Below are 15,229 nucleotides of genomic sequence, written 5' to 3' on the forward strand. Positions count from 1 at the left end.
CAAAAATAAACCTCCGCAAAGGACTTCTTGTGCTAGCAAATCTGGCAGGTTTTGGAGCAGCCACCTCTTTATTTCCATGGGAATTTTCCACTGGCCTGTATCAATGCATGCTGCTTCTTGAGGGGGTGGCTTAGGCAGTCTCTGATGGTGCGGGAGGGCAGAGGACTCCAGATGTTGCAGCGTTGCCACTATAGGCAGCAACAAACAAGCGGGGCAAGAGCTCCCTGCTCAGCCCCAGACCATTAAATAATGTGACCGTAATGGGCCCCAAGAGAGGCTTCAGAGCTGGAAGGGAAATTCTCAGAGATTAAAAAAAGCAAAGCAGGCCATTTGACAGCAGTAATTCCCCACTAGCACACAGCAGAGGGGAAAACATCCACACTGGAGAGGAGCTACCATCCTAAGGCAGCACAGCAGGTAAAATGTCTGCAGCTCTTCTTGCACAAAAGGCCAGCAAATCTAAAGCATGGGCTCACAGGTGAGCCAGAAATATGAGCCTTCAGGGGCAGCCCAGGGAAAGGCCTCTGAGTGCTCTGAGGTTCTTCCTTGCCAGGGTTTAAGCTCTGGCTGTAGATCTCAACTCACATATTCTCCCAATTACTGCTGCTGCTTCTGGGAGGGGCTGGTGGCTAACAAGTTCCTTAGCATCCAGCTACCCCATAGACCCTTTGGGAGAAGAGATTCATAGAACCAGCTGTTTCTAAAGGGATCGGGTTTTAATCAGAGAATTGGAAAGAAAGGATTTCAAATGCACAGCCTGGATCTCCGCAGCCACCCTCCCCAGCTGTCTCTCTCCGACCCCACCTTGCACAGTGGCAGGACAGCGATTCCCTGCCCTGCACAGGCTGTATCCGATCCCTGGTAACGGGTAAGGGCAAGGGGACTGCTTTTTGCCTCCAGACTTTCCTGTTACAGCAGCCACTTGGAAGTGAGTTGCTGGTTTGCTTCTGGAGGAGCTGAAATACGCCAGTCTTGATATGGTACAGGGCAGAGAGACAGAGACGGGCAGGCAGGAGACGAAAGAAATCTCACATTCCAGTACTAGATCAGCAATGCCCAACCATTGACACTGGTGCCAACTTTGGCACCCACAGAGATTTGGGTGGCCACCAATGACAATACTTTAAAAAAGACATTTAGCCCCAGAGAGCAAAAAAGTTCTGCTCTGAGGAGCACCATGACTTTACACAGCTGCTCTGATCTGAGCTTCAACTCTTGCAGCCTTATTGAGCAGAAGAAACAGAGGACGTGTACCACATCTCAGCAATGATACAGAAACAACTCCAAACCCAGCCCAGTACTTGCACAAAGAGCCGTCTTCACTGCGGCAGGGCTACCTGGCACTAGCAGCTCTCTTGTAACACTGCCATACTTACAGGCAAAATACTGCCAGGGCTCGTAAGTAAGGCCGAAGTCGGTAGATCGCTCCAGTACCCAGAGGTCAGGACGAGGGGAATTGGCAAATTTGATCAGGACATATGCCACATGGAAGAGCTGAAATAAAGGAACACAGAGTTAGTTGGCTGCTTGAGGCATCAGGAAAACCAGGGAGAGCTTAGTGGGATCCAGGCTGGATAAACAAGCTGGCACTTTGCAGATCCTGCTGCACACAAGGAGCCTGTGGAGCAAAATCATCCATATCTAAAAGGATCGTGACACGACATGGCTGCTGGAGAGAGCCAGATAAGGGAACTCAGCTCCCACCGGTCCGAATACAAACAAAACACAGACTTTGTGGCTACAGGCCATACGCAGGAGGTTTTGCTGGGCGATACCTTAGACTTTGCCTCAACCTGAGCAGACGGCTGTATAAATCAGTGCCGCTGCCTTATCAAAGCCCTACCGAGGGAATCTCATCCTGGCTTGGCAAGCAAAGGCTTGGCCCCCGCCACCAAGCTCTGCAAGGTGGTCATCAAAAGTTGGTACATGCTACGAAGCTGTTTCTGGGGGACTTGGCTTTTGGCCTGTTCTTGGGGTAACAGGTAACACCCTGGACTGCCAGCCTGGGAACATCCGGCTGCGCTTTGCACACAATATCACAAAATCAATTTGTTTTTTTAAAGGCTTTCTGCATGGCAGCCCTGCTTCACCCACACAACCTGTGTTTTTAAGTTGGTTGCAGAAAAGCCCCAGCACGGCTCCTTTTCCCCAGGTGCCACAGGGAGGGTAGAGCAGACCCACTTGGCTTCAGCACAGCTCTAACACTGGGCTGCTCCCATTTGTCTGGACACTGATGTGTGCACACACACCCTTGCCAAGCACAAAATAAACGTACTCTTTTAAAGAGCTAAAATGTCAGTGCTAGAGAGAAACAAAAGCCCCAGCAGAATTTCCCTTCCCCGGCTGGCACAGGCTCGCTCCAAGAATCCCCACTCCATCATCCTGTCACAAAGTGATATTTAAAGGCAAATAAAGTTCTCTTATCAGAGAAAATTCCTAAGGTCAAAAACAATCCAAAAGGGAGTTTAGTGCTTGAAAAGCAGAGATTTATAGCTCAGGAGTCCCTCCTCATACAAAGCTGGTGCTGTATGAGCATACATCCCCCAAAGACTAACAGGTACCCAAGGGACACCTCTGCACGGGGAGTAAAAGGATGGCTCCGTGCCCATCTCAGCCCGCCTGCCCCAGCCATAATGTGCTGCAGGAGGGCCAGGACAGCAGCCTGTACCTCAGCCCTGCCCCAGCCACACACATCGCCAAGCCAGAGGGCAAGTATTAATAATAACATGCCTCAAAAATAGCCCAGAAAGTCCACAGAAGACTTTTTAAAGGATAAAAAGAGACAAGGAAGAGGCATTTAAATCTACCAAGTCATCCCTAAAGCACTTGTCTTCCTACGGTCATTCAGACAAGGTGGTCTGAGTGCTGTTGTGTGGGTACGGAGCAAGAAGATGGGTGCAGCCCTGCGGATTGGCACCAGCTCAGTCTCCTCCTCAGCAGGATGCACAGCCCAAAACTTCCCCAGGCTCCTGCCGGATGCTCCTCTGGCTCCGGGGCAGTCTCTCCTCCACTTATCAGGGATTTCTCTGGTTCCCACCACAGGCTGGTGGCACCTGAACTTAGACCTGGGTGTAGGCTATGGGGGCTTGAGAGAGAGACTTGCGGAGGAGCGAACTAGATCCAGCTGGGAAATCTGCGTGACCCAGCAGGTCAGGTGCCATTCTCCAGCTGTGAACAAGCAGGAGGGGGGGATTTGTAACTGCTCTCAGGGTTTGCACTGGTAAGGACTGACGCCATCCAGAATGAAGACATCAAAGTGGTCACCCAACACAGTTCCCTGCTGCCAAAAGACTTGCAAGCCCAATTGAGGGCAAAACAGACATCCTTTTCAAGTAGCTAAAAACTGAGGAAAAACAGACCTAAATGCTGCCTTAACTTCCCTCTGCAGTTTATGTGTTGTCAAAGCATAGGAGACTAAGCTTTTCTGGAGGAGCAGCATTTTCTGCCCGCTTACACTTGAGCAGAGCTGTTATTTGTTAGTGAAGCCCAAGAGACTTCAGCTTGGGCAGCTGCTTTCTCTGCAGGACCAGTTCTCACAGCTTAAAATCTGCCTCTTGGCACAGGAACAGGGCTGAGTACCAGCCAGTGAAGTTACACCTTCCCTCCACTGCAAATTCTCCTCTGGCTTGGTTCTACAGGGAATAAATTCATGCTCCTGCTGGAATCTGGCATAACCCTTAGCTGGGCAAAATTCACTGTGGCTCCAGTGTACCCGTAAGTGTTCTGGTCTCAGGCACTGGGAGAGCCACTGGGCTACAAAAAGGATAACCTGCCTTTTCACACCAAAACTCAAAACAAAGCACTTATAAAACAAAGCAGTATCGCAAAACCAAGCAAAACAGCACGCATTGGGGTTACACGTTTGAATGACTGCTCTGGTGTTAACTCCATCCCTGGGATCTGCCTTCAGAGCTACCAGACCTCTGTAGCTCTAGCAAATGCCTGACGCACATACCCTGAGCTTCTGAAAACATGGTCTTTACCTTACTTTCCTCCGTAAGCTGGGGTTTATACTCACTGCAAAGGGAGAATCATTTTGTATTTGTAGTGCCTACATCTAACAGCCCCTGAGCTGGAGCAGAGCCCCATGTGCTGTGTCTGCACAAGCACAACAGCCATCACCCCTTTACCAACCACTCACACCTGGAGGACACACACAGCAACACTGCAGCCGGCAGCTGCGGGCAGATGTGTCAGGTCAAACCCAGACCATCTCCCCACCTGTTACACGTTATCTCAGACTTCAGCTGGTGAGGAAGAGCCTCGCTCCACTGTTCGCAATGACGGACTCTGATATAGGACTATATCCCTACACGATAAAGTCTTACAACTAATCGACAGCAGCAAAAGCAAGAGAACAAAAACAGAAGTAGGCAGGAATAAAAGGAAATTAGGAAGAAATGACAGCTCAAGACAGCGGTCTTTGCAGGCAGGAGCTGTGCAGGATGCAGTTTCGTCAATTCAGCTGGACAGGCATTTTCGTGTGAAACCTCTGAAGAACAGTAAGACGACCAGTGCCTGCCTCATGCTGTGGTGGAAGGAATGACTGTCAAATAAGACAGCCTAACCCCAACATCAGGAATCTCTATATTCAACCAGCGATCTTGGTGACTGATTTTGGGGTACCCAGCTTGAAGTGCTGGGAAGCACCTGATAGTGAAAGGAGCCACAATATAAAATCCCCTCAGCTGCCTTTAATGCATCCTAGCGAAAACCACCTGTCAGGTCTGCAATACGTGCTCAGAGCTTCCCTCAACACAGAAGAAAGATCACTTTCACAGAAGCACTGTGAGTTTTACTCACAGCACATCTAAATTGCTTTGAGATCCATGGAGGAAAGATGCTTTCCAAAAGGTCACCTGTTTTCACCACTTTCAAAGAGCAAGGTATACATTTCTGTCCTCACACTCAGGGGGAAATGCTCTGAATGAACAGCAACCACAAACATAAAATTAGAAATGCGAAGCCTATCCCCATCTTCTGCATTCATCTTCTTGCAAAGACAGCCAGCTACGAGTTTATAGTCAGTATATCCCACAGAGGTTCCAGGGAGTCCTCCTTGCTGCCCAGTTTCATGCTGGAAAGAAGGGTTGTTAATTAAACATTCTTGAGTCCAAACTTCCTGCATGCTTCTAGCCCTCGGAAGTCCCCTGCCTCTGGAGAGCATGGGCTATGATCCAGTCAAACTGGTGCATGGTGAGAGTCGGTTTTTGCACAAAAACTGAAACTTGATGCAAAAGCAAGCCTAGGGCTCAGTGATTTATAAAGTGAAAACAACAGCCAAAAAAAGAACTAATGCTGCTGGTTGCACGCCCTGGCGTAAGCACTCCTGGGACAGGGGAGTGGCAGGGTCGGGCAGCACACAGGCTCATGACCCGTACAAGACCTCTCTAGCTCAAAAAAGATGATGTAGCTGGTTTCAGTACATTTTAAGTCATAGGAGATGTGGGTTAATGCATGTACGTGCATTGGGCCTGGGGGAGAACTGTGTCCATGCTTGCAGGGAGCTCTCTGAAAGGCCAGTCCCTCCCCGCACTGGGAGGGTTAAATATCCAAGACCAGGCCTAGCATGCCATCTTTTTATCTTTTATTGATGGTTTTCATAGGAAAGAACAAGAACCTCTGGGTTCTTGCTGGATCAGCTGCAGTATCTCATCTGAAGCCCAGTTCAGACATTCCTACCCTGTTCCTGCTCTCAAAGCCAAGCATAATTCCTCTGCTCCATACCCGAACCCATCGGTAGCACTGCTGGGTGCTGTTAAGACCACTGCTCAATTTTATTCCAGTTGTGACCACAATTTTGGGACACAAAGAAGCCAGCCAACACAGCACGCCCACTCCCCTCCACCATGTAAGGGTCAGGGTCATTCCTACACTGAGCACAGAAAATATTCACGAGCCAGTGACCGCAGTGAATCAACCCTAGAACAGGAACTGCATCCTGATATTCAGAGGGATTTTTGTCAAATCTGGTGAGTCTCCTGCCCTTCCATCCAACATCCTTGTCTTGCAGAATATCACAGCCTGCTGGAAAAAATAAAGGCAGATTGCCTGCTTCAAGTGCATATGCTGAGAAAACTCAGAGATACAAAGACGGAGCAGTAGCTCTAAAAATAGAGCTGGCAGAAAAGCCAGACTTCTCATTCCATGTTTAGTTCCAGTACGGTTCTGCCCAACCAATGTTGCAAGAGAAATGGTCGGGCTTTTTCCAAAGCCTTTATTTAGCTCATATTATCAGTCAGATGAATAAAAACCTCTATGCTTCCAGCCTCTCAGGCAATTTTTTTCCACTTCCCCATGGAGGAAGGAGGTGAAGTACCAGATTTTGTGCACACACTTGTCTCCAGGCAATCAGATCCCTTGCTCTCACCACCTCTGAAAGCACGTCAGGTGCAGCTCAACCCCCCACCATCACCTGGGATTTAATGAACCAAGTTTTCAGCCAGGAAATTCTGACAGGAATATTTTAATTAGCAACCAACTTTCTTTGAAAATAGTAACATCCCTACATCTCACTGATGCTGCTGTTAGTGGTTTTGGAGCATGTTTTCTTCGTAACAACCACTCGTGGCTGCCCCAGTGCCTGGAAGGATGGAGGAAGCCTGGGAGCCAGCAGAGGAAGATGAAGATGAGAGTGTTTCCTCCATCTCCCACCCACTCCGTCCCTTTGCATGTTTGGATGGGGGCAGCTTTATCCAGCACCAAAATCCCATGCATTCTCATTACTTCCCAGTGTGATAGCGCAAGGATTTGAAGAGTAAAACCAGGACCCAGAGAGGCAAGAGAAACTCAGCTGCTTCTGGAGCAGCACATTCTCTGTCCTTCCATCCACCTATCCTCCTGCATAAGCAGCAAACGATGGCAAACTTGCACATTCCTCCTCTATTCCCTCCCTCAAGACACTGATTTCAGTTTTCCAGCACCGGGAGGCACATGTGGAAACAAGAGAGCAAGCTGGACCCAGCCACACGCCGTGTTTCTTTGGGGAGGGATTTTTGATGAAGTCTCACTGACGTTCCTCCAAGGTGCCACAAAGCCATACAGTAACATTTAATAAACAAAATAAATCTTCACATTGTTGTAATATTGGCAATTACATTTTGACAAACAGCAAGAGAGACCCTTTTTTGGTCCTCTGACAAAAAGCTACGAGCAGGCTACGTTAGCTGGGAGCTATGCGCAGCTCTATGCCCAGCCCTGGAGTGCACAGGAGTAGTTTATATAGTAAACCACTCTCATTTTCTCCAGGACAAATTTATCACCTTTAGTGTTGACTTATTAAAATAGCACCATGTAAAAACAAAGCAGTTCATCTCCTTCTAACCACTGCTAAATATCCCCGTGGAGCACGCGTGTGGATAGCATCACCGCACTGCTGTGTTCCTGCTTGGGACTTCCTGGAAGCATCGGATGGACCAGGCGAGCAGGTGCGGCTCAAAGCGCAGGGCGCGGGCAATAAACCCCACTCTTAAGGGGCACATGAGGCCTCTTGGGTACACGCAGCACAGCCAGGGGGGGTGGTCAGCCCACAGGGCTTCAGCTTGTGCACAGCGGGCACCTGCCGCATTTTGGGGCATACTGCACCCCAGTCTGGGTCACTGCACTGCAGCACTCCAGACACCCTGAAAACCTCCTCAAACCCACCCCCTCACATCGGAGGGAACCCAGATGAACCATTTCAGAAAGGCACAGCTACAGAGCAACTATGGGAAGTAGTGGGGGTTTTTTAATTTATTTTTTCTTTTTCTTTCCCCCCAGAACTTTTAAAGTGACCAATGCCTTTGGTTCCTCCCAAGCACATCCATCCCCCAGGCACTGCCTTGGTCCAACGCTGCAGCCACAAGCCCACCTGGAAGATGTGTCAGAGGCCAGAGCCTGGACGGGGTTATCTGTCCACAGCCCGAGGAAAGCAGCTCCCCAGGAGCACAGGTCACCTCTGTCCACAGCCCAGGAACCAGCGTTCAGGCAAGCAGCTCCCCAGGTGCCGCGGGCACTACAACCACTTGTCAGGCTTGGAAACACTTGGCAGCATTGGCACTGCATCTGCTCTTCCCGATAGTGGCAGAAGCTAAAGCTAATAAGCTCTTTATGCACATTTTATCCCCACAAACAAGGGTGTAGAAGGTGAAGAAGCCCTGCAACGCCAGAGCGCTGCTCACTTGCTTTGAATTTCTCTAGGTCAGTGTCTGCCCTTTTTGCATCTTTTGCCTGTAATCATTTATTCTCATTGAAGCAACGGATTTACTCATTAACAGCCTAACTGTCCCCCTGCTGAGCTTCTGCTGTCCTACAACAGATTTATTTCTTCCCAGGCGATACATCAGAATCCTTTATTAAAATCTCTCACATTTAGCTGCTAGTGAGTATGTGCCTACCTTTGATTTCCAAACACACATGAACTATTTCAACCCTTCTAAGCAGTAGAAAAAGGTGCTTCCCCTCCAAGCAGGCATGTTTTTTTACCCAGTCAATTTTTATAAAATACTCTGGTCCCTAAGACCAAACAAACCCCCCACCAAAAAAGCACAAAAGTGTTTGAAAGATGGGCATGTACTGAAACACATGCTTTGCCCCCACTTCCCTCTTTTGCTCACAGCACCTCCTGCCTTGTTCTCATGTGTCTGCGTCAAGTCCTCACTCCTAAAAATGACATTTTTGCAAATTATTTCTCCAGTGTTACAGGGTTCTGAATGAGAAGCTCCCATATGCTTGTATCCCAATATTTTGACGGCCAAGTTTTAGAAACAACCTCTTATCACCTTTCACCATCTGCAGGGCCCATTGCAACTCATCACACCCATGCTCAGAAACCCATCGGGCTGCCCCGTGCCTCTCAGAGAGAAACCAGAGCTGCCTGCCCCAGTAGGAAGGTTAGCACTTATCTTCCTCCAGGAAGCCTGGGAAAGGGCAGAGGCTTGGAGGCAGCAGTGCCCCGGCTTCCCTGAGCCCGCAGCTGCTGCAGGAGGTGACAGCCAGCCCCTGCCTGGCCCAGGACACGCACCAGGGCCAAAGCCCTCTGCAGCCCCAAGCCTGAGATACCTGGAACAGAGGGACAGAGCTACAAAGCTGGAGCTCTTCAAGCATCTCTGCAGGGCTGGGGAGAGGGGCGAGTACTGAGACTCAGGGGACAGGAAAGGGACTGAGTTTTGCACCAACCCGTTTTCAAGTTTTTCTCTCAAAACTCATTTTATTGAGAAAGATCAAAGAAAATACTCTCCTGGAAATCACAGATTCAGAACTACCAGCCAGCGCAAAACCTGCTCAGTGTCACAACTAACAGTAACAGCAACCCAACGCTTTACAATGTTATTTTCTAAGCAGTGACAGTTTCCTTTCTAAGCAGCTTGGCTTAGGTGAACAGCTGATAAAGTGTTTTCCACAAAAGACTTTTTCTTTAAACACCACTTCTGAGAAGGATTTGGCTCGTTCACTAATTTCACACACAGCACTGCTTTATCTTTGCAGCATCCTCCTGGGTTGTTCCTCCTCGGCCAGCACCATAAATGCCTCCTGCCAAAAACCTTGGGCGACAAAATCTGCAGGACTTGGCACAAGCCAGGACAGAGCAGTGCCATCACTTGTGGCTCAGCGAGTCCGCACAGTGCTGAACTGAAGATTTAGATAGCGAAGCTTTAGAAACGACCACCAACAGGCAGCAGCAAGAGCCTTATGTGCAGCAGGTTCAGCTGGCTGACACTAAGGAGAAAGGCACGGAGGAGTATGGGCAGAACACAGGGTTTGGGGAGCATCCCATTAAATCTGTGCCTGTCTGGAGCTGCAAACAGCGAGTGCCACACAGCTAGATGTGCAGTGTTCGGGGGATGCTGACACATGTTCAAACACAAGCTTGTGCTTAAACCTCAGCAAGCGGGGTCCCTTCTGAATCCAGAATCAGCCCTTTCTGCTTTTGCCCAACAGCTGTCCCAGTGTCACTTATTCGAGTCAGACGTGCCCTTGGCGTAGGTAACTGGAGGCATCCCAGCACAGCAAAACATGGTCAGGACAGAAGGGGATGGCTGGAATTCCTCAGGTTAAGGCTTCAGTCACTTACAGATAAGGACTTCGCCCACACTAGGCTTTCACTGTGCATTAGGAGATACCCTGCACTTGGCTGAGACGGCCTTTGCACTTTCTAGGTTGCCAGGAGAAACGTAAAGTAACCCCACAGAGACAAGACTTAAATATTTGTCTTTTAAGCCCGAACTTGAACTAGCACGCCCTCAGGGAAGGGGGTCAGTGGACTCTCCTGCCACCACAATGTGGACAGCCTTGGGTGCCCCATAAAAGGGGACAAACGCTGGCCCACAAGGCCAGCCCAGCCCAGGAGCAGGCTGATGCCATAGAACATGGAGAGGAGGAGGTGCTTCAACCACGAGGACTGCAGCCCTCCCCAGTTACTTTAATCCTCTTGGCAAACACCGGCGGAAGCCCAGCACAGTGCTAGCTGTAAAGATGCCCTTAAAACTTCCTAATGCTTCAGAGATACAGCATGGTAACTGTATTCAGGATTTCAGATTCTCAGACTATTTCCTTTAAGGTGCCAATTGTCTTTGACTGTTAAACACCTCTAGGAAGCTTCTCGGAATGTTTTTTGGGAGCTGTGTGTTCTGGGAAAATATCTGAATCACCATTAGCCGCTGGCAGGATTAGCAGCAGTTCGTACCAGGGTCTTCCTTCCAGTAGAATATGACATTACTTAAGAGGGGTAAGGAAAAAGCGTCTCAGAGAAGAAAAATGGAAAACGACCATCAGCCTCTGGGCTCACAGAGGCACGAGGTGCACGAAGAGGCAGGCACCGATGGCCCCGCTGTGAAGCAATGCGGGCTTGTGCCGTGCTGTCTGATGCACAGAAGCAAAGCAACCAAACTGCCTGCCAGCAGCTTCGTGTAGATAGGTGAGCAATGCGCAGGTGCCCCAGAAAGACTTGGTACTGTAGAGGAATTTAACTGGAAGTCACTCAATCCAGACAGCTAAATAAATCCAACCACCTACACGATGCTGGCTTTGAGCAGAAGAAAAAAAAAATACCGCTTTGCTCTTGGGGCTGATTTTCAAAGGCTCTTGGTCCTTTGCCTTAATTCTTCTCCTCTGAACTAACAGAAGTTTGTGACTAATTTTAGCAAAATGAAAACTACACCAGCAAAAACTCCAGTAATCCTAAAACATGCAGGAAAAAAATGTGCTTTTCTAAACACAGAAAAATCAGGGGGTTCCTACTTGCTAATACTAACTGGTATGCTTGCATCTTAAATCTGAAATTCCTGAGAAAAAAATGACTTGAGGGACATCCTTGTTCGCTCGATCACTTGTCACCTCAAAAGTGGTATTCCCCAGGTCTTAGTTTTGGGGCCAGTCTTGTTTAATATCTTTATCAATAATCTGGATGAGGGGATTGAGTGCACCCTCATCGAGTTTGCAGATGACAGCAAGTGAGCGTTGGTCTCCTTGAGGGCAGGAAGGCTCTGCAGAGGGACCTGCACAGGCTGGATCGATGGGCTGAGGTCAGTTGTATGAGGCTGAACAAGGGCAAGTGCCAGGTCCTGCCCTTGGGTCACACCAACCCCAGGCAGCGCCCCAGGCCTGGGGCAGAGGGGCTGGGAAGTGCCTGGTGGGAAAGGCCCTGGGGGTGCTGGCTGACAGCCGGCTGGGCATGAGCCAGCAGTGCCCGGGTGGCCAAGGAGGCCACCAGCCCCCGGGCTTGTGTCAGCCCTGGTGTGGCCAGCAGGAGCCGGGCAGGGATGGGGCCCCTGTGCTCGGCCCTGGGGAGGCCCCACCTCGAATGCTGGGCTCAGGTTTGGGCCCCTCGGGACAAGAAGGGCCTTGAGGGGCTGGAGTGTGTCCAGAGAAGGGCAGCGGGGCTGGGGCAGGGTCTGGAGCACAAGTGTGCTGGGGAGCGGCTGAAGGAGCTGGGGGGGTTTAGCCTGGAGAAGAGGCGGCTGAGGGGATACCTTCTCGCTCTCTGCAACTCCCTGAAAGGAGGTTGTAGCAAGGTCATCGGTGTTGGTCTCTTCTCCCAAGTCACTAGAGATAGAACGAGAGAAAATGGCCTCAAGCTGTGTCAGGGGAGGTTTAGCTTGGATATTAGGGAAAATGTCTTCACTGCAAGAGTGGTCAGGCCCTGGAACAGGCTGCCCAGAGAGGTGGTAAAGTCACCATCCCTGGAGGTGTTCAAAAACAATGTAGACATGGCACTTTGGGACATGATTTAGGAGGCATGGTAGTGTTGGACTTGATAATCTTAGAGGTCTTTTCCAACCTTAATGATTCTATTTAATCTGACAGCGGTTATTTGAGACAGCAAGAAGCAGCAGTCTTTTCAAGGAGCTGTCAGTTCACACATAGAGAAAGTGGGTTTTTGGTAACTAATGGGAAAGAACTGACTCAGTTTTTAATACTAGCTAGACTTCAAGAGGCTAATGAGGGAAAAAAGTCTTCTCTGAGTGCCCCACCTTATGACAAATTTTAGACAGTGAGCACGTCTCTGGCCTGGAAGGACGTGGCTGGTCCCCATGCCCAGGATGAAGGGCTCAGTGCCTCACAGTGAGCTCCAGCATGGTACTGCTCTGCAAATAAATCTTTTAAGTCTACTTCACTCTGCATCTGTCTGGGTCACTCTACAATGCTCCTGTCCACACAGACAACCTTCCTCAAGAGCAGCTCACCCCAATGCCACCGTTGCTTAGGGAATAATCTTACACCAATATTTCAAGAACATCAATTGGTTGCTTTGTGAGGGAAGACTTGAACAACAGACAATACACATGTACGAAGGAGAGGATGGCACAGCATGTTGCCACAACCTCTCCCCACATGGCTAAAACACCCCATCTATTACTTCCTACTGTGCAGAGGAGAAAAGGTCCAACTGTGGGAAAAACCTTTCCTTCTCTTCTTCCCCAGTGACTGACTACCTCTGTACAGCAAACACTAGCACAGCTGGGAGGAGAGCCCATCCCAGCCCCTACCTACTGCCCAACTGTCCCAGCAGCCCTAGATAGAGTCTGTAAGGCCTCCCTGGGCATCCACTCCTGGGACAGAGAGAATGGACTTGAAGTCAAGAGCTGCAATACTTTTAGTAACGATGGCCCTGCCTGGTACCTCCTGTTTATCAACATGCAGTCTAACAGGGTAGAAACTATGACTTGAGCACAAGGAAAAGAAATAATCCCATTAACAGACCATGTTCATCCCCCTACCTGCCAAGGACAACGTCACCATGACAGGATTTCACCAAGAGATTGCTAGTCAGAGGTCAGCATTGCTCCTGATCTTTCTCATTTCCTCCAAGTATAATTTAACAGCTTTCAGTTAAGTTGGTTAACTGTTCACCCAGCTGCATGTGTACTGACATGCAGAGAATGAAGTGTCCGCAGTCACAGACTGTTTGCTTTTACACATAGAAGGAATTTGTGACTTTGGCTGGCAGTGATCGCAACGAAAGCAAGTCATTAAAACATGGCACATTCCAGACCCAGATGTATGGGCACAGCTGTGAGAAAGCACAGGTTCATGGTCCAGCGCAGCACAGCTCAAAGCCTCCCGGGTCCTCCAGGCTCTGCCCATGCTGCAGCCCATTCTCCATGAACCTTCCTGGGAGGAGGCTGTGGAGAGCAGAGCGGCTCTTCTGCACAGCTTCTCTGATTCCTGCTCTTGCAAGTCACCACCAGTTCAGGTAGGCACAATACAATTTGCATCTTGCAAAGTGTTTGTGTCCTTATAAATAAAAGCCAAGGTGAAGCCTCAGTGGATTTGCAAGCAGAGCTGCCTCCCCTGAGCCGGAGCTCCCAAGCACAACCAAGCAGGAATTTCAGCATGCTCTGGGCCAAAGCTCCTCAACTTCCTTCAAACTGCCCCTCACTAAGAAATCTGGCCTGACCTTTCATACCACTTCATTTCTTCTGCTCTGTAATTAAAAAGCAGCAGCAGCACAGCACGGCCATCAATTTTTGCACAATTTCTGTATAGAAACAGCGTGGGCCACTGAAGATCAGCTTGGGAGTGCTGAGGTAAATCATCTGCATTGTACTGCTGCTGTCTAAGCTCAGCGAACACCATTTGTGGCTAAATTACACCCCAGTAAAGATGGGGTGCCTACCGATGTGGAACCCCTGAAGGCATTTCAAGCCAAGCAAAGAAATGGGCACAGTCAGAAAGTAGAGTCTGCCTGGTTCTCAGTTTGGGTCCAAACTGGGCAGGAAAGTAGACAGCTCAAGCTCTCTCTCAAGCTCCTAAGAGATATAATGCTTGGCAATTTTCAAAACCATCCTTTAAAAAAGGATTTCGGTTTGAAAGTGTCTTAAACCCCCTGGAGCCAGCGTGACCCTGCAACCAGTCCCTGTAGCTCACTGTATCTCCCTGCCATCAATCTCCCTTCAACACCTCCTGAACTCAGGCAGTTAGAGAAAGAAACCTGCAATGCAGACATGCAGAAGACCTCTCTCCATTGGGTTAGCAAATCCCTAATGATATAACACCGACTTCCCAAGAAGCTGGGGTGGGAGGGAAGAAAATCAAGACAAGACAGAGTGATGAACTTCTCTTTGTAGATGTGTCAGACATCACAAGATGGATTCGCAGAGCAAGAATGCAGGGGAGGAAAAGCTGCGGAGGGCACGTGAGAGACCTTGTGATTTAGGCCAGCTATAAGATTAAAATCCTTTAAATGGACTAAGATTAGAAAAATAAAAATTCAGTGCAGTAATATACGTGATGTCATACAGCTCTGAACATAATGAACTTGTATCTAACAGGTGGCCTAAGTTAAACTAGAACCTTTTTCAGGTACATCACAAGCCAAGCTGGCTGTACAGAGCGGTTGGTGAGAAAAGTAAGCATCCTGACTGGCAATAAGTTTAGATTTCCTTGAACTTTCCAGTCTGCCAGTTCACCCATATTCTCTGAAGTGCATTATCTCTGCTCACAGGGTTTACTCCAGCCGTTTATTGTCGTCTTATCTCCAGCCTCTTCCTGCCCCAGCTTCAAAAAGAACATTTAACATCACAGAACAGTATGAACGAGCCAAAAAATAAAGGAAAAAAGGGTATATATATACCAGTCCAAACTCTTTGGCAACCTGGCTATCCAGCACACTTACAGGGGCAGGATATGGTTTTGCATGAAGAGATGAGGAGAAGCAATCTCCCCTGGCTGATAAGGGCAGATTAACTACAAAATTCCCCCAGCACCCTGAGTGCAGCTTAGTAAAGCACTGATCAAACCAGACAGACCT

General features: G+C 49.1%; 1 protein-coding gene across 2 annotated transcripts in view; it reads right to left on the reverse strand.

Annotated features, from left to right (window-relative positions):
* Window positions 1–15,229, reverse strand: part of LAMA5 (laminin subunit alpha 5) — a 95,988-nt gene that overhangs the window by 51,912 nt on the left and 28,847 nt on the right. For both annotated transcript variants that reach the window (XM_064465366.1, XM_064465365.1), the window contains exon 3: window positions 1,377–1,494. In XM_064465366.1, coding sequence (XP_064321436.1) covers window positions 1,377–1,494 — 118 coding nt within the window. The remainder of the gene's footprint in view (window positions 1–1,376; window positions 1,495–15,229) is intronic.

Source organism: Phalacrocorax carbo, chromosome 14 (genome assembly GCF_963921805.1).
Source record: "Phalacrocorax carbo chromosome 14, bPhaCar2.1, whole genome shotgun sequence".
Lineage (NCBI taxonomy): Eukaryota > Metazoa > Chordata > Aves > Suliformes > Phalacrocoracidae > Phalacrocorax > Phalacrocorax carbo.